The sequence below is a fragment of the Eucalyptus grandis genome, chromosome 3 (assembly GCF_016545825.1).
Source record: "Eucalyptus grandis isolate ANBG69807.140 chromosome 3, ASM1654582v1, whole genome shotgun sequence".
In the NCBI taxonomy this organism is placed as follows: domain Eukaryota; kingdom Viridiplantae; phylum Streptophyta; class Magnoliopsida; order Myrtales; family Myrtaceae; genus Eucalyptus; species Eucalyptus grandis.
This window is the reverse complement of record NC_052614.1, coordinates 56887044-56909542: the sequence shown is the minus strand read 5'-3', so window position 1 is coordinate 56909542 and position 22499 is coordinate 56887044. Positions and strand designations below refer to the sequence as shown.

Sequence of the window (22499 nt, the reverse complement as noted above, 5' to 3'; positions counted from 1 at the left end):
CCTGAGCTTTTTTATTAGAGACAAACTCTTCAAAATAGTAGAGACCATCCCTCATCCTAGCATTGCCAATCATCTTCCCCGAGATCTAATCCTGAAACTCACAATGGGAAGCAAAAAAGACAACGCGGCAATTAAACTCTTTAGAAAGTTTACTAACAGACAAGAGGCTGCATGCTAACTTAGGAACATGAAGTACATTATGAAGTTTAATAGACTCAGTAAAGTGGAACTAACTTTGCCTCGCAATAGATGAAAAACTCCCATCGGCAATCCGAATTTTTTGGTTGCCGTGACAAGGAATATAGGATTTGAACAAATATGGAAGATTAGTCATATGACCGGATGCCCTTGAATCAATGATCCAAGGTACAGATTGTGAACAACAAGAGAGGGCATTTAGATTTCTACCTTGGTGGGCAATCGAAGCAGTAGGATTACCCGACACGGACCCACTCAAGTAGTTGCAGAAGATGGTTTAGTTGTTCTTTGCTGAAAGAGAATGCAAGGGCCTCATTAGCCGTAGGAGGCATACGTTGAGAAGACTTATTATCATAACTGAATGAAGTTGGTCTCCTTGCTTCACTAGTTGTAGAAGCTGGACGGCCATGAATCCTCCAACAAGTCTCCCGTGTATGACGGGGTTTGTTGCAAAAATCACACCAAATACGAGGTTTCCCATCTAATCTTCGCAAGTTAATGAGGATCTTGCTTACCTTTGCCTCGGAAACTATTGTTGTAGGAACATGGCCCTTCTTGTCTTCAAATATAGTTAATGCTGAACCTTCCAATGATCCATCCTTTCCGCCGGTAGCTGACTTGCCCAGCATTATTCCCCATCTACTTTCTTCTCTCCGAACCTCTGAGAAGACCTCTCCAATAGGTGGAAGAGGCTGCTTCCCAAGTATTCTACCCTGTACTTCATCAAACTCATCTCTAAGCCCTGCTAAGAAAGCATAAATACGTTCTGCTTCTACAATTTTCCTGTATCGATTACCATCTTCAATACACGTCCACTCATGATCATTGAATACATCCAATTCCTGCCACAAACGTTTCAAGGAGTGAAAGTATTTTGTGACAGTTTCCTCTCCTTGTCGCATCTTCCCCCAGCTTCAAGGTTAACTCGTAGATTTGAGATTGATTACCCAAATCTGAATACATCTCACACACCACATCCCAGAGTTCCTTTGCGGTATAATAGCCCAAATAATTTGCACCAACATCTTCTTCCATGGAGTTGGTTAGCCACGTCATAATCGCTGAATTCTCTGCATCCCAGACAGCCCAAGTGGGGTCATCTGTCGCTGGTTCTACATTATCTCCAGTCATATAGCCAATTTTTCCTCTACCCTGTATATACATTCGAACAGATTGAGACCACCGGAAAAAATTATCACCATTCAACTTTATGGAAGTGATCTGAATGGGATGAGCTTCGGTGGACTTTGTAAGAAGTGATGGAGGGTTAGATTGGGTGGTTGATGATTCGTCCGACATAGTGATCGAACGAAAAAAAAAAAAATTACTCGAGGTGAATAGATGAAGGACCTTTGGGCTCTAATACCATGAAGAAAAGAATCTGTTTTCTTATTTCTCATAGAGAGATTACAATGAGTATAAATACATGAACAGAGAACCTAAATTAGGTAAGAAACCTATTTAGATAAAGATCCTAAGTTGCCTCTAATATCTATCAATATCTAATTTATAGCTAACAGAATAAAAAACAAATTACATAATATCACGTAATATAATCAGGGAGAAATTCTAGAAGATTTCCTAATACATTCCAACAAGTACAAATCGCACAGCTCGTAGATTGAGTGGGAAGGCATTGCTTTCTTCTATCGCATAGATAGAGCAAATATCGCCTGTAGAAATTTTGCACACGCTTTTTGTGCCCGTTTGATGTGTATGAGATTAAAATTATAGTTGTAAGACTAACCAGAGGGGTAAATATGTTGTTGTTTTCCAGTGCTTCCTTTGCATCCATGCAAGAAATACAGTGCATTAAACGTCACAGGAGTGGCATTTCCATTTTTTTCCTACAAATAAAATAAGCAGCAAATCTTCTTTGCTGAACTAAATGTCATGTTCAACCATCAGGGAAACATTTTGTACTCAAATCTACTGCCCAATATAATTGATATAGGGATGAGAAACTTTGAGTTTGTTAAGTTTTTTACTTTTTGATACTGATGGTTTTTGTTTCCTATCATAATCACAAATGACATGAATTGTTTCAACATCCAATTTCAGCTGGATTTAGTCTTTGGAGATTTACTAAAAGAAAGAGGCAGGTTGCTTTCAACATCCTCACCCCTGGAGGATTTGTCCACTCGAGGATCCAAGGTATGTCATCTTTGTGAACTTACTCCCCTGCAGTTAAGCTGCAGTTACCGATATCCTTTTTCCTGCCTTTGTCATATAGTGTTGCCCATTGGCATGAGATAATTTGTGCAAGAAATTTATATATATTATGTTCCCTTAAGATGCTCTTGTTATCACATTAGTTGATGCTTTATGATGACTTTTTGGTCAATTGGCACGATCAGGTGTGGGTTTTGTCCTTATTGGAATGGGTATCGCATTCTCTATCTATTATGTACTCTGAAAAGAAAAAAATTAAACTGCTCAATGGTCAACTATCACTTGATTATAGAAGCTAGAAATTAGTACTTAGTACATATGGTTACCTGAATATCTTTCTGCTTGCAATTAAGTAGCTATTATCACCGTGGAGAATTTGTAATCTGATGCCTCTGCACTCTTCTTGTTCATAGTGCTGCAGAACCTGTTCGAAAGAGGGTAACTGCGATCATCGAATTGTATTTGAGATGCAAGAGATAGAACTTTTGGTGAGTGCCTCTCTATATGATGCAGAAAATCTTTAGGAAAGAAAAGCTTGCAAACTTCTTTTGCCGATTTTTGCAAAATGAATTGAAAGATTTTGTTTGATAAAAAGATTTTAGTAAGGGTGGTTGGGACTATAATAGATATTTTCAATTTTCATTTAAACTTGCTTGCAGGATAGACTAATAAAGCAAGGTCTTTAAGTTAACGTGATTTCATGTTGCCGTCAACAATTGTAAAGGACGAGAAAGTCTAATATTTGCATCTTGCAGGATCTTAAAACTTTGTTGGTGAAGACAAAAAGGGAGTTTGAAGATCTGCGGTTCCAGTTTCAGAGAGATCTAAAACAGCTAGGTAGGAAAAGTAGACTAAAAAGGAGTAGTCTAATTAGTTCTTTTTTTCTGAGCACAGGCGAGGCTGAGGACATGGAGCTGCATGTTCCTTGTCCTTTTGCATTGAATGTCAACCATTTTAGATGAGTGTCGTCTATATACTTTATTTATTACAGCTCCTCCGCTGACTGTTATTATCTCAGATTGAGGCCATTGTCATTAATATGCTCCCTAAGATTTGGCAATAAATCTCAAATTTGAACTTGAAGAATGAATCTATGGGATCTTGTTACGATCTTTTTTTTTGCTTTTGCATTTTATTAAGGAGAATAAAAGCTACGTGTGACATCCTTCCTGAGCATTAATATGTGTTTTTGCTTTTCCAATGGATCAGGCAATCAAGTCCAGGAGATGTCTACTGCTGCCCTTGGATATCATAAAGTGGTGAAGGAAAATCGAAACCTTTACAACATGGTTGAGGATTTAAAAGGTCAGCTTTTTTTTTCAAGGAGAGTTATTTGTTTATGAATTGGATCGCATTATTAATTTTTTGAGCAGTATGCATTTATCCGCAGAAGTATATGCTTGTTCATGGGTCAGTTGCTTTTAAGTAAAGGAGCTTTCGTTGTTTTATTTCCAATGTTACGAGTTTAATTTGACAAAAATCTTTACAGGAAATATACGAGTATACTGCAGAATTAGACACATTTTTAATGCGGAAGCCAAAAATTAGATTTTATTGGAGAAGATGGTTCACTTGTGATTGTTGACCCTTCAAAACCCCATAAAATGGAAGGAAAGTGTTTCAGTTTAATCGGGTTTTCAGTCCACTTGCTACTCAAGGTATTGTTACACTTCATCTTACTGTCTAAGGGTATATTGTTGGCCAAGTGATTGTCCTGCAAGTTGATGTTCAGCTCCTAAATAACAACGTAAATTGTTTTTCGCCATGCGGCCCTCTTTGCAGATGATGTGTACATGGATACTCAACTTTGATTAGATCAGTTATGGATGGTTACAATGTCTGCATCTTTGCTTATGGTCAAACTGGATCGGGTAAAACACATACAATGGTAAGAACTTAAGTGTAGCTTTAGTAGATCCAACCTTTGTGCCAGATCACCTCCTAGGCTCCTAGATAATTTGTGTAAAATAAAAAGTGTGCATTTTCCTTGCTGTTAGATGGATGTACTGTTAATTTCGTATATCTACCTGCAAAGCATGAACATAATTCAATCTAAGCAGATGCTTAAGATTGCTTACGTCGATGTGAGGAATAACTACTTATTGCCTTTTGGAATTGCAGAGTGGTCCATCTGCCGAACTGACAAAGGACATGGGGATTAATCACTTGGCTGTCAACGATCTCTTTGAGTTGTCTAACAGAAGGAAGGACATTATAACTTATGATATTCATGTTCAGATGGTTGAAATATATAATGAGCAAGTGCGTGATCTCCTTGCTGAGGATTCAGCATCCTCAAGATATCCTTTGAAATGGATTATTCTGTCTAATATAGATACATTTGATGTCAAATAAGTAGATAAAAATACTGAAGAAAGCTTAAGTTTCTGACATGTAAATTTGGGTTCCTTGACTATGCACAAAGTGGAGATTCGAAGCTGTACCAGTGACGGTGGCTTGAGCCTTCCAGATGCTACCATGCATTCTGTCAAGTCCACAGCTGATGTGGTCAACCTAATGAAACTCGGTGATGTGAATCGTGTCGTCAGTTCTACAGCACTGAACAATAGAAGTAGCCGGTCTCACAAGTCAGTTTTTGGACAGGCAGAGTTTCCTTCCCATTCTTTTTGGAATAAATTTTGATGGAGTTTCCAATAGATAGATTATTCAAGAGAGTGATACTGATGTCCATGGGATGCATCCTTGCAGTGTGCTGACAGTACATGTTCAAGGGAAAGCTGTACCAGTGACGGTGGCTTGAGCCTTCCAGATGCTACCATGCATTCTGTCAAGTCCACAGCTGATGTGGTCAACCTAATGAAACTCGGTGATGTGAATCGTGTCGTCAGTTCTACAGCACTGAACAATAGAAGTAGCCAGTCTCACAGGTCAGTTTTTGGACAGGCAGAGTTTCCTTCCCATTCTTTTTGGAATAAATTTTGATGGAGTTTCCAATAGATAGATTATTCAAGAGAATGATACTGATGTCCATGGGATGCATCCTTGCAGTGTGCTGACAGTACATGTTCAAGGGAAAGATGTATCTGGATCCATCCTCCGCAGTTGCCTGCATTTGGTTGATCTTGCAGGAAGTGAACGAGTAGATAAATCTGAAGTCACAGGAGAGAGACTGAAGGAGGCACAGTACATTAACCGGTCTGTCTTGTCTGGGAGATGTTATCACAGCTTTGGCCCAGAAAAACTCCCATGTTCCTTACCGCAATAGCAAACTTACGCTTCTGCTGCAAGATTCCCTAGGTACCTATTTGAAGTTTCGAACTTTGTCAGGTGTCATTGAAGCTTCATTTTAGGATAAAATTACTAATTCCCAGAGTGAGCATTTCATAGAATTGAGATACTCTGATTATGATCCATACTCTGATTATGATCCTTGGGTAATGGTGACAATGCTTTTATGCATTTTATTTTAGGAGGAAATGCGAAGACATTGATGCTGGCTCATGTGAACCCTGAGAGAGATTCATTTGGGGAATCAATGAGTACCTTGAAGTTTGCCCGGAGAGTTTCAACGGTTGAACTTTGGTGCTGCACGCATGAACAAAGAGACCAGTGAGGTCATGCAACTCGAAGAGCAGGTAAATGTACTTAGGTAATCTCTATGCTTCAGATGCCTTTCTGACAATAATCAACATTACAATTCTAGGGGGCTGGATCTGTCGATTTGGCAAAAATGAGATCCACATTGTTATGCAAGGAGAGCGCACTCTTTGTACTGATCCTCGAACGCCCAACTTGCTTGTTCAAAGCATGAATGGCAAGGAACCTCACATAAGGAAATCGCTGCACACCATAGGGAGGAAGCTCATCAATGGATTTGAAAGGAGGTCAGTGAAATATTTAACTCTCTAGTCTTAACACTGAATTGGACAAATTTAGTATGGTATGAAATACACAAATGCAACTGAAAAATTCCAAAATGACAGGTAATATGAGAATTTGCTCACATCATTATCTTGCCATTAAGACTTGGTTTCTATGCAACTGCAGGAACCAAAGAAATGTGACAGAAGCTCGTTCACCTGTCAGAGGCTCTACTACTTGCATTAAAAATGGCGTATTGGTAATTGCAGCCAACACACGGACACAAAATGGAGTATTGGCAATTGCAGCCAACACACGGACACCTAGGAGACAATCACTAACAGGTGCTGGTTCAGACCAGTCTCGCTGGTCTTCTCTGGGTGGCAAGTCCACTAATTCCAATAAGCAGAATCAGCATAATTAAATTTAATTCACAGTATATATTTCATCTTATTATGTCCATCATCTGATTATTTGTTTTTGTTTCTTCAATAAGATGTAAAAGACACAAGGAATGCCAAGACGCCTCCTCCAGTCCACCCATTATCTACGATAGCAAAGTGTTGGCTGTGGCTATAGATGGCGAAATTTAGTGTTCAATGACCAGCGAAGTGATGCTTTGACTTGAAGCTGACTGTAGTTTTGACATGATAGATGAGACACTGAGAATTGACGAGGGAAAGACTGAAGAGTTAGCCAACAAACGCAATAGCAATTTTTTGGTTTAACACACTGCTTATGTACTTCAAATAATGCCCGAAATTTCTATGGCAATGTTTTCAAACTGCTCTTGCCCATTGTTCTCTGAATCTCTGACTTAAGTCATCAAAACTATCGGCATCTTTTAACAGAAATGGAGGAAATGACAGGTGCCTCTGCTAATAAACCAGCTGCTCTTCTATTGTATAGCTAGCTAAAAATCAAAGATTATAGCATGACATTCATATAACATGACGCCAATGTGGTAACATAGAATCAAGTGTTCTTGTTTTTAGTATAGTTGATTATAATAGCTTCACAGGCCCTGAAACCGAGATTCCTCAGTTTATCCAGCAACACCTTGCGTGATATGGATCATACATAGTTTACTTATTCAGTTAAAAACCTCCAATGTAACTGAGGGGCTAGTCAGTTAAAAAAACACACACACAACTATAGCAACAACTTCCATGTTTCATTTTCCGAAACAGGATCCCATGCCCATCTTTGAAGTTCAGCTTAATTTAGTTGAAGATGCAAACAAGCAGATGGCCATTGCCTTAGATTTACCCAAAGTGCTACTGTCAGGAAAACAGACGTGAAGGTTAAGAGGAGCATCATTAACAAGTCATCCAGTTCACCAAATTGTTAAAAAATGCCTTCTTTACAAGTTTATGATGAACCTGAAAAACTGATTCACAGATGAGTGTACTTTATTCAAGTTTCAACCATTCAGTCAATGGAAAGAAATATCGACAATTATTTAAGGAAGGTGAAGAGAAGGAAGTAGTTAGCAAAGCTTAAACAAGTCGGTTGTTTGATTGTAGATAATTTGCCCGTTTATTATTTTGAAGGAATAGTCATAGGCTTGAAGCAGCCGCTTGTGGAATCTCCTTATGTCCAAGCTCACATTCTGTCTGTCGAGATAGATATCCTTAGTGTATTGCCATCCCTTCCTAGTCACACCCTTTGGATTCGTAAAGACTGGATCATCTTTATCGTATTCATTATACAATGAGCTCTCCCTAGGCGAAATCTTGTAGCCAATATACTTGAGACCAAGCTCTCTAGCAGGTTTACCAAAGCATGTCTCAGCTGGTGAATCCGTCCCTAAAGGAATGACTTGGATGAGCACAGAACCAGGCTTCAGGAAAAGGAAGTGGGTCAAAGCAGCCCCGTGTACACCAACCATAACCTCGCTCTTATTAAGCAAGCGATACATCTTCGCCAGTTCAGTCATTTGCTTAGGCCGCGAAACTTCTACTCTGAACCCCATATCCTCTGCCATTTTAACCAAGCAGTCTTCGTTAACTAACGCCCTGGACCCACTGCGCGATAATATCACTAGCTTCGGTTTCTTCACCTGGTGTTTCTGGTCGTCTTTATTAATTTTCATCGATTGCCCCAAAGTTGGCACTGAAGCCGATTGATTCAGTTTCAGCTGTACCCCTTGCTCCTTGTCTGGTATTGAACCTTTTATCCGTGGCTGGTAAGCACGGTCAAGGAAGTGTCTGAAATCGAGGATGCTCTTATTCCCCTTCATCAGTGAAGGATCACAGTAAGGTCATCATGGATTTTCACACCAACAATGGCCTCCGGTAAGCAATGGGTTCTTTTATCTCCAGCAAAGTTGATGAGCGGATAGTTCGAGAGGCGAGAAAGGATGTTCTTATACTTCATAATCCACCAATTGTACAAACTTCATCACTTTTAAGAATTCCTGTGGGATCGGCTATCCCCATTAGATAGTAAGAATCTGGAATAGGAATCTTTCTTCCTTTCAAACTCTTCTTTTCATCATTCATCAGGATGGACATACGATTTTGTAGGTATGTTTCGTCCAGAGGAATCCCAGATAAGATCATTCTGGCCGCAGTGAAACCATCCTCACCATGATTCACTGAAACTGTTCATACTGCAAAAGAACAAAAGGAAAACACGAGGGAAAATGTTTACACATCAAATAGCAATTGAAGGAAATACGCACCAAGGGAAGTAAAAGCAGCAAAGATGAATAGAGATGTGTTTTTTACTTATGCATATTTCGAATCAAGAAAAATAAAAGAAGCACATCCAAGTACAGAAAAAAAAAATTGAGAAAAATCTCTTTATGGACTGTTTTAAGAATAGACAATATTTCAACAGTCAAATGTTCGTAAGAATACTACCTCTTAGAGCTGCTCGTTTACTAGAGAAGACACTATTTGCATCTCCCAGAGCTTTCTCCACCATGTCCAAAAGAAATTCATTAGGACCCCGCCATAGCTTAAAAGTGCAATCAAAATCTTTGAAAGATATGCAAGCTTTGGTTTATTACTGCATCAATGAGGACCAAGGTCTAATCAGTTCTTCCAAAAAGGTAAAATTTGATGGCAGAAAAAGCTCCAAACAAAAAGCAATTGGATTTAGTAATTCACAAGAAAAACATGTCGCATGTTCAAATTAAACTGCTGAAAGAACAAGAAAGCCACTAACTTTTCAGTCTGTTTATGTAAGGGTCTTTTAACCAGCTAACTCCAAAGGAAAATCTTAACACAATGATCAACAAATCAATAGCATAGCCAAGGGGGCAACAAACCCACGATAACACCGTGATCACGGTGCTAGGGTCGAGGTACCATAAGAACCTCAAGAGAATTAATTAAAACAATGATAGCCTGCTGGCAAAATATGTTGGTTGTACCTTGTTTGTACTATTTCGAGCGCATCAACAGTCCTGATATCTAAAAGCTTTGGGTCCTTTTCAACCTTGATCATCGACGGTCGAATATGATTTGTATGAGGAGGGAGCTACAGATTAAAATTCGGCCAAAACAATTAGAATGGAAGATATAAATGAACTGATAGAAAAAATGAAATATATCGCAATATGGAGAATTATTGCATTTGAAAAACTAATAACTAGACTTACACTTAATAATACAATGTAGATTTTCCTAAGCAACCAAAACATTCTAACAACATCAATGATCTAACCAAGTTTCTGCATATAAAATGACCGGCTTGACAAACTGCATTCCTTTTATGCTTCCTCTTGTGAGCATGATGGATAGGAGAAATTCCCACCAGAACACATGAGACTCCTATTGCACTCTCATACCGATACATTATCACTAAAGGCAGCAGAAATGAAGTTGGAGAGAATTTCTTTCATGTCAACCATTAAACTGACTTTCATTTGGGCTTGTGAAATCAGTCTGGAGTATAATTAAATAGCATGAAAACAGTGTAATCTATCCGCAATTGGAGTAACCAAATATCATAAGACCCGAATGAGCTAGATTAGAACCCCATGTGCAAAAAAATTTGAAACCAATCTTTTTAAAAGCGACCCTCGTTCAAACGGGATAAACAGCTTCATGGTCAACCATAATTGGTTGTTGCCTAATTAATACATTACCAATAAACATCAGTCCACAGCTAATCAAGAATTTATGAAGCAATTGTATCATTTCTAATTATTCAGGACGTCATAAAAGAAAATATCATCCACTGTTGTCAAGCAAGGCCCTAGCCTAAAATAAGGGACATGTTACATTAAAAGTTTGGGATGAATCCTTTAGCAAGAAATTTTTTAACCTTTTCTTTAAATGAACCCAAAGAATGTATTAGCAAGGTAGATCTTAAGTCATGAAATGATATTCCGGAAAAAATTAATTTTTGTACTACATTATAGCATCTTTCTTATTGACATTAGGCGCTTGCTTTCCCATATCAAATTTTGTGACACCGCATGCAAAAGTTCTTTTCCCGATATGGTACCTAGCAACCGGTGGAGAGAGATGAAATAAGAATGGACTGCTAAGTTCAGTGTAAAGGTGTACATAGGAAAGACAATGTTCAAAGAAAAGCAAAGATGTATAAAAGACGACACATTTTCACCTTTTTCCCTGGCTCTCTTAAAAGTAATGTTATAAGCATAAGACTAGGCTCTGGAAGTCTCCGACTATGCTAATGTAGAGTCGACAACTGCTTTTCTAAAAACTTCACCCTTTTACTAAAATAATATACCTCCTTTCTCAGTTTTGTTTAGAGAAAGGAACAAAAAGGGTCAAAGAACATGACCTAATTTCATCTTTTCCTTGAGGGAATGCCCGAGAGAATGACCAGCCTTACTTGAGGTGCTTTTGGAGTCGCCACATTGGGTGCCCGCCTGTAACTCCGGTGCTTTTGAGAACACTAGTGACACCTAAACAGAACAATTGATCTCACTTCAACTCATAAACGAGACCAAGCACTTAGTGGCTTAATGTGGCAGAAGATGCTTGAAGGCCTAGATTATTTTCTCTTGCAAATTGAACCCGATGCATCAATCAACCCCAAATAACTCAAGGTTGCAATATTAATGACTTAAGTGGCAATGGTTGAATCAAAACTAAGTCAACACATCATTACATTTAAGTGGTTATTTATTATTTTCCTTAACATCAATATACACACTTCATATTTATACATGGAACTCACATTACAAAAAAGAGTGTATGAAGAAACCAAGATACCTCTTTGAATCATAGATAACAGGGAACACAAAGTAGTTCTCTATTATGTGCAAGAACTTCTTCAATTTCAAATCTGACTGCAACAAAGTAGCGAAAAACAGGTAAAACAACATGGCAAAAAGGAGGAACTATTACATAATTCTTCATTTACGGGAAGATATCAACTAGCACACCTTTGAATAAGCAAGTTCCAAGCATAAGATATATGTAACAAAACAAATATGACAGTTATAAAAAGACCATTAAAAGGAGCAGCTATTGAGGACCCACCTTATAAAATTCCATTAGTTCATCAGCTCAAGTTCTTCACCTAATATCGTAACAGAAACTAAGGCGCGATCAGCCAACACATCAATCACGCTTGGTAGAGAAAACAAAACAAATACATAAATGAAAGCAATCTCATGAACTCAAAAGTGGCATTGACATGTTAAGCATACTTAATTTGGAATAATTCACTTTGCAAAATAGTAATTAGAAAAAACATGCTAATGCATTGGAAACTACAAAATTTCCTTTTAGTTACTTAGTAAGTCTCCTTAGAGCACTGTTAACAAAAGGGCACTTGTTAAGCATACTTATTTAATATGATTCACTTTCCAAAGAAAAAATTACAAATACCACAAGAACAATCTGTGCATCCAATTGAAAACCATAAAAATTTCTTAATCAACTACTTAAGAATTGCCCCTAGAGAACAGTTAACAAAATCCTTACAAATACATAGATCTTCTCCACAGATCACCTCATGGCACATGCATGAACAGAAAAATACAATCTTTATCATGAAACTACCTGCTTCAAGGGGATGAAACTTATACTGGAAGGCAGCAAAGCCTGAGACCAAAGGAAAAGGAACATGAGTCGGTGATACGCTGCACTTCTCGTTGAGATAGCTAGTATAAGCACCTAGAGGGGGGTGAATAGGTGCACAAACAATTTATCGAGATAAAAGCGATTCTAGGCATCCAATAGAAAGGAGTTCACAAAATGATTTACGATCAAAGTAAAGAGAGTAAGGAGAGAAGATTTAAGGAGAGAAGATTTAACACAGGGTTTATAGTGGTTCGGCTTATTCCAAGTCTACGTCCACTCTTCCGCACTGATAGCCCACCGGCTAGATTTCACTATGAACAAAAGAGAAGTTACAGCACTGATTTTCCTTAATTCTACAGTGTAGATGTTCTATCACACCTCCTCAAGGTTTCTCACAAATATAGACTCTCTTTTGTATACAAGTATTCGCTCAAAAAATTGTCTAAACAACAAGGAGCTTCGACTTTGAAATTCTTCTATCGCGCACACCTCAACAACTTAGAACGTCTTCCTTATATACTCCTTTATGTCATCATACCCTTTGGCACTTACCAAATGAATTCCTCCAATCTACCCGTTGGACGGAATCAATTAGGAAGATCATTCGGGCTATTAAAAGAACGTGTCGATAGCCCATCAATTCTGTTCACCCATACAATCAGGATCTCAGTTTCCATAAGTAGAACCTTCCAAGAATATTTAGGCAATCATCGATTTCTTAATTTTCGAGTCATTCTCGATCAATCAAAGGATTCCGTTGTGTCTATTCCAGCCACGTGATCTTCTCAAGTTGATAAGGTCAAGCCCTTAACAAAACATCCAGTTCTGGGTAACCTTTCTTCAACGGATTAGAGATCAATGAGGATAGACTTTGAGTCTTGAGTCCGGCTGTCCAGGAGGTCTTCGGACTTTAAATAGCAGATTCGCAAACCTTCGGACTAGACTGATGGAAACGTTTTGTCAACTTCAAAATACTTCAAGAGGATTTCTCCAACAATTTCTCCCTTTTTGATGGTGACAAAACTTTCCTGCAGATTTGGACAACTTTGATCTGCAAAACATTTCTCAAACACATATGCATATCTTATAGAGATAAATGGCTAAATGAATAACACTAGAATCCGCAACCACAGAAAATAGGTTAGTCTAATAAGTGATAAAGCCATCCATAAGATACCAATGGTAGTTAATAAAAGCAGTCAAGTCCAAGTCTAGTTTAGTTCTCATCCAGACACAAAAACAAAGTCAAACAGATCAAAACAATCCACAAAATCTAACAACCAGTTCAACACACCAACCACATGATTAAAAGTTAAATTGTTTAAATCTTGCATCTCTCCCCCTTTTTGTCAGCATTAAAAAGGTTGAGATGAAAATGGAATAAAGTCAAGATTGCTTGGGAACGTGGACAAGCTGGAAATCTCCCATAGACTGAACGATGCCTTCCAGCCTTTTCAAGTCTTCTTTCAGCTGTGCGATCTCCTCACCCTTGGCATTGGCCTGAGTCTGAACAGTGAGGGCTTGGATTTTATCATTTAATGAACATGAAGAAACTTGACCCGCAGTTTGCAAATTTTGAACCTCGCATCCCAAGGCATAAATTTGACCTCGCATCTCCAAGAGAATATCCATGATTCTGCGAAAATCTGCTGCATTATCAGTCTGAGTACTTGCTTCAGCTTGATCTGATGGAGTAAATGCAGACGATGGTAGATCAACATAATCTCGCAGGTTTGGCGATGAAATTTCATGACCTTCTTCTAGAAATTGAGAGGCATAAACGTCCTCTGGGTCTCAGTAGGTGAGTGACTGACTCCTTCACTTGCATCGGATATGAGGACTTCCCTCTTTTCTTTTGATCTCCCCGTTTCCATGCTTTCTGGTGGAGAAGAGTGTTCGTCAAGTTCTCCTTCTTCTCTTCTTTCTTCTTCTGTCTCAACTCTTTCTTTCTCAGCTTCTCTTTCTTCTTCTTCCTTCTCCTCTGCTTCTTTCGCCATTTGTTTCGATTCTTTCCCCGGAACAGACGACTTAAGTTCTTCAAAGCCATTGCGAGAGATGGTGAGATTTTCATCATCATCTTCATCTTCAACAATAAAAGCTCTTCTTTTCGGTTTTGAAGCAACCAAGGGCTCCTTTCCTTTCCAATTTGATGAAGAAGAGGTTTGATGAGCTTTAAGTGGAGTCTTCTCCTTGAATTTCTCCAATGCCTTGTTCAATTCCTTCAGACGCATCTTGGTCACCATTTTCAGTCCTACCACCATATGATCGCATGATCGAACATAAAATATTTGCGGAGGCTAAATATTCAGATGTCTGAATAACTTCGTCACAAGACTTGGGTAAAGAAGTTGACCTCTGTCCTTCATCATCGCTCTATACATGTGAAACATAACAGTGTGAGGGAGAGAAAACCTTTTCCTAGTGAGAATGGTATACATCAGCTTTGCCTCTAAACTTGAAACATCAGTTTTGGAAGTTGATTTTGGTCGAAGGCAATTGATCACAATCTTATGAAGCAAGATGTTGAATGCACTCATCCTTAAGTAGGAAATCTTTTCCTCTCGTTCTCTGTCCTGACAAGTTCCAATGTAGCACCAGCAATAGAAACTTTGATCGGTTGATATCTTCCCCTCTCGACTCCCAACACATCTGCCAGCATATCCATATCCACAACATAGTCTTGATCTTTGACACTGAAGGAAAATCTATTCTCATCTAAACAGCTAAGGTTTGAATAGAAATATGCGGTTAGTTCAGCATAGGCCTCTGTAGTGTCGGAGCAGAACTTTTCAAGTTGAAGATAACCGAAATTTTCCCTTAAGTTCACATTTACAGCATCCAGAAAATCAAAATCCACACTCCGAGGGTTTATTACCCCACGCTTCAGCAATTTCGAGTACAAATCCTTTTATTCCTTCGATTTGAACAAATCTCTTTTTTCCTCGACTTTCAACCGCAATACCCATTCTCGGTTGAAATTGACTGTACAATTGTCATCATCATTCTCATCTATAGGATTCGGTCCCCAATCATGAGGATCACTCAGGATATTCACAAGAGTTTCCTCAGCCAGCCCTTTACGAGCAATTCCCAAACTTTCCATTCTTCGCAGAAAGATGTATTCATTTCCATACCCTTTCTCTTTAATAAAATCATCCACATATTTCAAGGGAGTACGCGTTGCTTTTAAGGCACGATATAGCTTATAAATAGAAGCGGGCTTTTGAACTCTTACAGGGTCTGCATCCTCGATGATTTCTTCCTCTTGTTGATGATCAACGCCTTGAGGGCTAGATGGAGGAGAGTGACGCTACTGAGAATGTTGTGGACTCGATTGCTATTCTGGAGCCACATCTTCTTCAGTGAGATCGAAGTGCGTAGGCCCCTCACTCATTCGTCGTGGTCCCTTGCTTGCGATTCTCGAAGACTTTCTTGAAGACGACATCTTTCTTAGTTTTTGGAAGATTCCTTGCTTGACTTTCCCACGAAAGATGACAACTTTTTCGAAGAATAAACGAGGGAAGAAAATAGGAATGGAGGATCGATGCTTTCTAGGGTTTTTAAGAGTGTAGTGAAGAGCAATCAACAATACACGATTGGTAAAAAGGAGAGATAATCGAAACGTCACAAAGGAAAATAAAAAAGATGCCTTTTCAAAATAACAGTCTTTTTCCGCGAAAATAGTCATTTCAAAAATAACTTCCTTTTTGAAAATGAAACGATGCAGTAATTTCGTCGATTAGATATAGCAACAATTTAACACAATTTGACGATCGTACCTCTTCAAGATAAGATTCGAGAGAGAGAAAGAGAGACTAACTTATAGTTTGACGGTCGTACCAAGACTAACTTAAAGTCTTGTATGTATGAGTCTGAAAGTCTTTAGACTTTGATTTCCTCATACCTCAAAATGTTGAGTCTGATACGGATAGACTCAAATTGATTTTTCTCAAAAGGCTTTGTGAATATATCTGCCAGTTGGTTCTTTGAGTCAACAAATTGAATTGAAACATCTCTATTTTGAACATGGTCTCTAATAAAGTGATGTCGAATCTCTCTGTGCTTTGCTCTTGAGTGGAGAATTGGATTTTTGGTGAGGTTGATAACGCTGGTGTTGTCGCAATTAATCTCTGTGCATGAGTCTTCAATTCCAAAGTCTCTTAACTGTTGTTTTATCCATAGAATTTGTGAACAACAACTTCCGAGAGCTATATACTATGCTTCAACCTAGAGAGAGCTACGTACTTTGCTTTCTTGAAAACCAAGACACTCCGGTCCCGCCTTCAAGTAGTTGACAAGTACCCGAGGTGCTCTTTCTATCGACTCTGCATCCAGCAAGGTCTGCGTCTGAATATCCAAGAAGAGTAAAGTCTCCCATTTTTGGATACCAGAGACCAAAGCTTGATGTTGATGAAATATACTTGATAATACGCTTCGCAGCATTCAAATAAGATTCTTTTGGGTCTGATTGAAATCTGGCACAAATGCAAACACTAAACAAAATGTCAGGTCTAGAGGCAGAAAGATAAAGAAGTGATTCGATGATACTCCTATATAGCTTTTGGTCGACTTTCTTTCCTCCTTCATCTTTGTCTATCTTCAAGGAACTTGACATTGGTATGTCGGCCTTTTTGCAATTGTCTAGTCCAAACTTTTTGACAAGATCATTTGCATACTTTTCTTGATGAATGAAAGTTCCTTCTTCTAGTTGTTTCACTTGGAGCCCGAGAAAGAATGTTAACTCACCCATCATGCTCATTTCAAATTCATCCTGCATAGTCTTAGAGAATTTCTTGCACAAGCTTTCATTAGAAGATCCAAAAATAATATCATCCATATATATTTGAACAAGTAAAAAGCTTTTGCTTTCTCTTTTAATAAAAAGGGTAGTGTCTACTTTACTTTTAACAAATCCATTTCGAATTGAAAACTTACTTAATCTGTCGTACCAAGCTCGAGATGCTTGCTTTAAGCCATACAAGGCCTTTTTGAGTCTAAATACTGAGTCTGGTTTCTTTGGGTTTTTAAACCCTGGTGGTTGTTCCACATAGACTTCCTCACGGATGAAACCGTTTAAGAAAGAACTTTCGACATTCATTTGAAATAACCTGAAATTTTTATGACACGCAAATGCAAGTAATAAATGAATTGCTTCTAACCTTGCTACCGGTGCATAAGTCTCGTCATAATCGATCCCTTCTTCTTGTGTGTATCCCTTGGCCACGAGTCTAGCCTTGTTTCTTATGACTTTTCCTTTCTTATCTATCTTGTTCCTGAAAACCCATTTAGCTCCAACAATTGATTTACCTTTCGGTTTAGGAGTCAGCTCCCAGACATTATTAACTCTGAATTGTCTGAGTTCTTCTTGCATAGCTTCAATCCAGCTTTCATCGAATAAAGCTTCTTCTATGCTCTTGGGTTCTATTTCAGAAATAAGAGTCACAGCACTAGACTCTTCTCGCCTTTTGGATCTTGTGCGGATTCCTTCATTGATGTCACCAATAATAAGATCTTTGGGATGACTGGACTTATGTTTCCAGTTGCTGGTTAATTTATCAGATTGATGGTCACTTCCTTCACTAAAATCTTCAACATTCACTTGTTGATGGTCCTTCAAAGTCTAAGCTGCTTCTTGAGAATTAGACTTTGTAGAGTCTGGAGCAGATTCAGTCTCTTCAAAATGAGTATGAATAGATTCATTATGTATAGAATCTTGGAATTTGACATTCATTGATTCTTCCACAGTTTGAGTCTTCTTGTTGTAGACTCTGACGCTTTGCTTGTGGTTGAATATTCAAGGAAGATGCATTCATCTGACTTTTCTTCAAACTTACCAACTCGATCATTTGCATTTTTCAATATGAAACATTTGCATCCAAATGCATGAAAATATGAAACAATTGGCTTCTTTTCTTTGAATAATTCATAGGGGGTTTTTTCTAGAATAGGTCTTAGAAAAACTCTATTGATAATATAACATGATGTTGAAACCCCATTTGACCCAAAACCGTAAGAAATATTGCTTTCAATTAAGAGAGTTCTGGCCATTTCTTGAAGAGATTTATTCTTCCTTTCCACAACTCCATTTTGCTCGAGAGTATATGGAGAAGAGAACAAATGCTGTAAACCAAATTCGTCACAAAATTTAGCAAAATTTTGATTTTCAAATTCACCTCCATGGTCTGTTTTTATACTTGAAATAACATGCCCCTTTTTATTTTGAACCTTCCTAGCAAATTTTTCAAAGTAAGAGAAAGTTTCAGACTTACTTGCCAAGAAATATACCCAAGTAAATCGTGAGTAGTCATCCACAATTACTAGGCAATATTTTTTACCTCCAATGCTCTGCGTTCTTGTTGGTCCAAAGAGATCCATATGCAAGAGCTGCATACACGGTTAGTGGAAACTTGATTTATTGGCTTAAAGGAATTTCTTACCTGTTTTCCCAATATACATGGTGTACATAGATCAGACTTTTGGTATGATAAATTGGGTAGACCACGAACAAGCTTTTTTGCTGAGATTTTGGCTATCTGCTTCATATTGATATGCCCAAGCTTTTTGTGCCATAAGTTCGCTTCGTCTTGGATTGAGATTAGACATTGCGATTCATCTGGTTTCACGTCTACGAGGTAGATATTTCCATGTCTTCGACCCATGACAGACTGAGTAGAGTCTTTACTGGTTCCTGAACAAATACCCTCTTGAAAGTTGATTTTGAAACCAGCATCACAGAGTTTACTGATACTGAACAGATTGTAATTGAGCCCTTCAACTAAAGAAACATTGCTTATTGTGAGGTTCCCAATCTTTACAGTTCCAAATCCTACTATTTTTCCTTTGCTGCTTCCTCCAAATGATATTTTTCCACCATTCACTTGAACAATCTTTATGAAGTAATTTGAGTCTCCTGTCATGTGTCTCGAGCATCTACTATCCAGATACCATTTCACCTTTTTCTTGATAGTGACATGCATTTAAAAAGAAACTCAAGCTTTCTTTGGTACCCATATTTTCTTGGGTCCTTTTGAGTTAGTCTGATATACGGTTTTTGCCCAGACTTTATTGACCGGTCTCCAAGCCATAGGACATTCTTTCTCAAAATGATGCACTATTGCATTTTGAACATCTAAGAGCATTGCGACCTCTGGTTTTACAAAGTTTCTTTCAAAATGATTTTTGTAAGTATTTCTTGTGGGTCTTTGCTTAATTCTTTCTTTTACTTTAGGAAAATCGATTAAAGGAATAGTTTGTGAGTCATTCCCAAACCAGATTTATTGAAATAAGATCTTTGAACGAAAGTATTTTCTCCAGTTTTCGGATCCTAGAGAAAATCTTTTGGAAATATTTGAAATATCATTTTTCAAAATGTATTTTCTTTCAAAAGATTATCTTTACTTTATTTGAGAGAAGAAACATCCCGGTCTAAGCATTTCACTTTTTCTTTCAAAACATTCTCTTGTTATTTTAAAGCAGAATTTTCCTTTTGAGTTTAGAAATTCTTTTAAGAGAAGTCTTAAGACTAAAACATAATTCATCAATGTATTTTGAAACTTTAATACGGATTTTGAAATTACTTACCTCGAATTCACTTTACGAATCGAATCGGTCTCGGAGTTTGATTCGAGTCTAATTGTGTCACTAGACATATGTTGGCATAATCATCATCACTATCTTCACACTCCGTATCACTCCAGGTTTCAACTTTGAGAGTCTTTCGATACTTTTCAGTTTTTCCTTTCTTCTTCCTCGGAAGAGGACAGTTAGTACGATGTGTCCATTTTCTTGCATTCAAAGCGGACTACATCTTTGTTTGATTCATCATCTTCATGAGACTTAGTCTGTTGCTTTTGAAAACTTTGTTTCCTTGAATTGAATCTTCTTCCTTTTCTATTCAGCTTCGAATCTTCTTATCATGAGAGCAAGTTCTTCATCATCCATGCCGTCTTCAGAATCTGTTACATCAGAATCATCATTAGATTTTAATGCAATTGATTTCTTACCTTTGGGATCTTCATCTTCATTGATTCGTTCCACTTCATAAAACTAAAGGGTCCCAACCAGCCCATCGACAGACAGTGGCATGATTCTTTGAGTCTCTTTGATTGAGGTCTTAATGTGATTCCAATCCTTAGAGAGTCCACGCAGTAGCTTATTTACTTTCATGGGATCATAAATTGGTTGACCTTGATTTTCAAGACCATTCATGATTTCTATAAAACGACTAAACATGTCAGTTATAAATTCTCCTGGTTTCATTCTGAAGGCTTCGTATTGACCGAGAAGAATGTTGATTCTTGTCTCTTTCACTCGATCGGTTCCTTCATAGGTAATGTGTAATCTATCTCAGACTTCTTTGGCTGTATCACAAGAAGATATTCTGTTATATTCAGTAGGTGATAAAGCACAATATAAAGAGTAAATTGCTTTTACATCAAGAGCTTGTATCTTCATTATCTCTTCCTGACTCATTTCGCTGGACTCAACAGTGTCCTTTCCTCTTTCTGAGACAGATGCAGCTTTAGGAATGATTCATTTTTCTACAACGTCCCATTCCAGAGGATCCTTTGATCTTAAGAACGCCTTCATCTTGTTCTTCCATATGTTGTAGTCCTTTCCATCAAAGTAAGGCGGTCTGGTGTTGCTTTGCCCTTCTACCAGCCTTGGAGCCAACATACTAGCCATGGATCTTTTACTCTGAAGTAAAACACTTCAAACAAAGTGAGTACACGAGCTCTGATACCAATTGAGATAGCTAGTATAAGCACCTAGAGGGAGGTGAAGAGGTGCACAAACAATTTATCGAGATACGGAAGCGATTCTAGGCATCCGATAGAAAGGAGTTCACAAAATGATTTACGATCAAAGTAAAGAGAGTAAGGAGAGAAGATTGAACACAGGGTTTATAGTGGTTCGGCTTATTCCAAGCCTACGTTCACTCTTCCGCACTGACAGCCCACCGGCTGGATTTCACTATGAACAAAAGAGAAGTTACAGCACTGATTTTCCTTGATTCTACAATGTAGATATTCTATCACACCTCCTCAAGGTTTCTCACAAATATAGACTCTCTTTTGTATACAAGTATTCGCTCAAAGGAATTGTCTAAACAACAAGGAGCTTCAGACTTTGAAATTCTTCTATCGCGCACACCTCAACAACTTAGAACGTCTTCCTTATATACTCCTTTATGCCATCATACCCTTTGGCACTTACCAAAGGAATTCCTCCAATCTACCCGTTGGACGGAATCAATTAGGAAGATCATTCGGGCTATTAAAAGAACGTGTCGATAGCCCATCAATTCTGTTCACCCATACAATCAGGATCTCAGTTTCCATAAGTAGAACCTTCTAAGAATATTTAGGCAATCATCGATTTCTTAATTTTCGAGTCATTCTCGATCAATCAAAGGATTCCGTTGTGTCTATTCCAGCCACGTGATCTTCTCAAGTTGATAAGGTCAAGCCCTTAACAAAACATCCAGTTCTGGGTAACCTTTCTTCAACGGATTAGAGACTGTCAATGAGGATAGACTTTGAGTCTTGAGTCTGGCTGTCCGGAGGTCTTCAGACTTTAAATAGCAGAGTCGCAAACCGGACTAGACGATGGAAACGTTTTGTCGCCTTGAAAATACTTCAAGAGGATTTCTCCAACACTCGTAACATTTTATCATACTTTGCTCTAAGAAACATTTAGTCGTAGCAGATATATAACTCGTACTTATTAAGAAGAAACATTTAGCTGTAGCAAATATATAACTCATATATATTAAGCTAAACCAAATGTGCAATTCCTTGTCATGTTTGTTTTCGTCTATGCTTTATCTAGTAGATGAGCACTCCTGATAACGAAACATAATGCTACGAATTTTTGGGATCAAAATAGAGTATCTCGGATATATATATAGTAATACCATCCTCTGGGACAAGCTCAGAGGATGACAAAACTTGAACTGGTCAAAGCTTGTCTAGCTAGCTGCAACTCCTCGAAAACACGTAATAGATGCTGAGGCAAAGTGTGGGGTAGAAAGAAGCTTCAAGAGGGAATCCTTCGGGCATTTAAATATATAGAGAGAAAAAAAGGAAAGAATAGGTGAGCACAAGCTTCCAGCCCGAATAACACTCTATCATGACAAGATCCATTATGCCAACAATCTGAAAATCTTCCATTTAAGTTCTAATTGGGCCTTAGCTTCAAGTGAGGATAGTAGGACATGTGCAGAATTCTTCTTTTTAGATTCTAGTTTAGGCAATTAGTTTAAACACACACCTCATAGCTGAAGGGGCCTTC

General features: G+C 38.1%; 1 protein-coding gene and 2 pseudogenes across 1 annotated transcript; 2 read left to right on the top strand and 1 right to left on the bottom strand.

The window, feature by feature from the left end:
* Window positions 1-2197: 2197 nt before the first annotated feature.
* LOC104424960 lies at window positions 2198-5313 on the top strand (annotated as a pseudogene).
* Window positions 5314-5970: 657 nt separating this feature from the next.
* On the top strand, window positions 5971-6771 carry LOC120291985 (kinesin-like protein KIN-14A). Its single transcript, XM_039309822.1, has 3 exons — window positions 5971-6215; window positions 6379-6593; window positions 6689-6771. Exons 1-3 carry the CDS (start codon window positions 5971-5973, stop codon window positions 6769-6771), a joined length of 543 nt encoding a protein of 180 aa, XP_039165756.1.
* Window positions 6772-7681: 910 nt separating this feature from the next.
* On the bottom strand, window positions 7682-9648 carry LOC120291984 (annotated as a pseudogene).
* Between the last annotated feature and the right edge of the window lie 12851 nt (window positions 9649-22499).

What these genes read in the sequence shown, in the direction of transcription:
- LOC120291985 (XM_039309822.1), top strand. Translation starts at nt 5,971, where the DNA reads ATGTACTTAGGTAATCTCTATGCTTCAGATGCCTTTCTGACAATAATC. An exon ending in ATCAATGGATTTGAAAGGAG is followed by an intron (nt 6,216 to 6,378) that starts GTCAGTGAAATA and finishes ATGCAACTGCAG; the next exon opens with GAACCAAAGAAATGTGACAG. An exon ending in TGGCAAGTCCACTAATTCCA is followed by an intron (nt 6,594 to 6,688) that starts ATAAGCAGAATC and finishes TTCTTCAATAAG; the next exon opens with ATGTAAAAGACACAAGGAAT.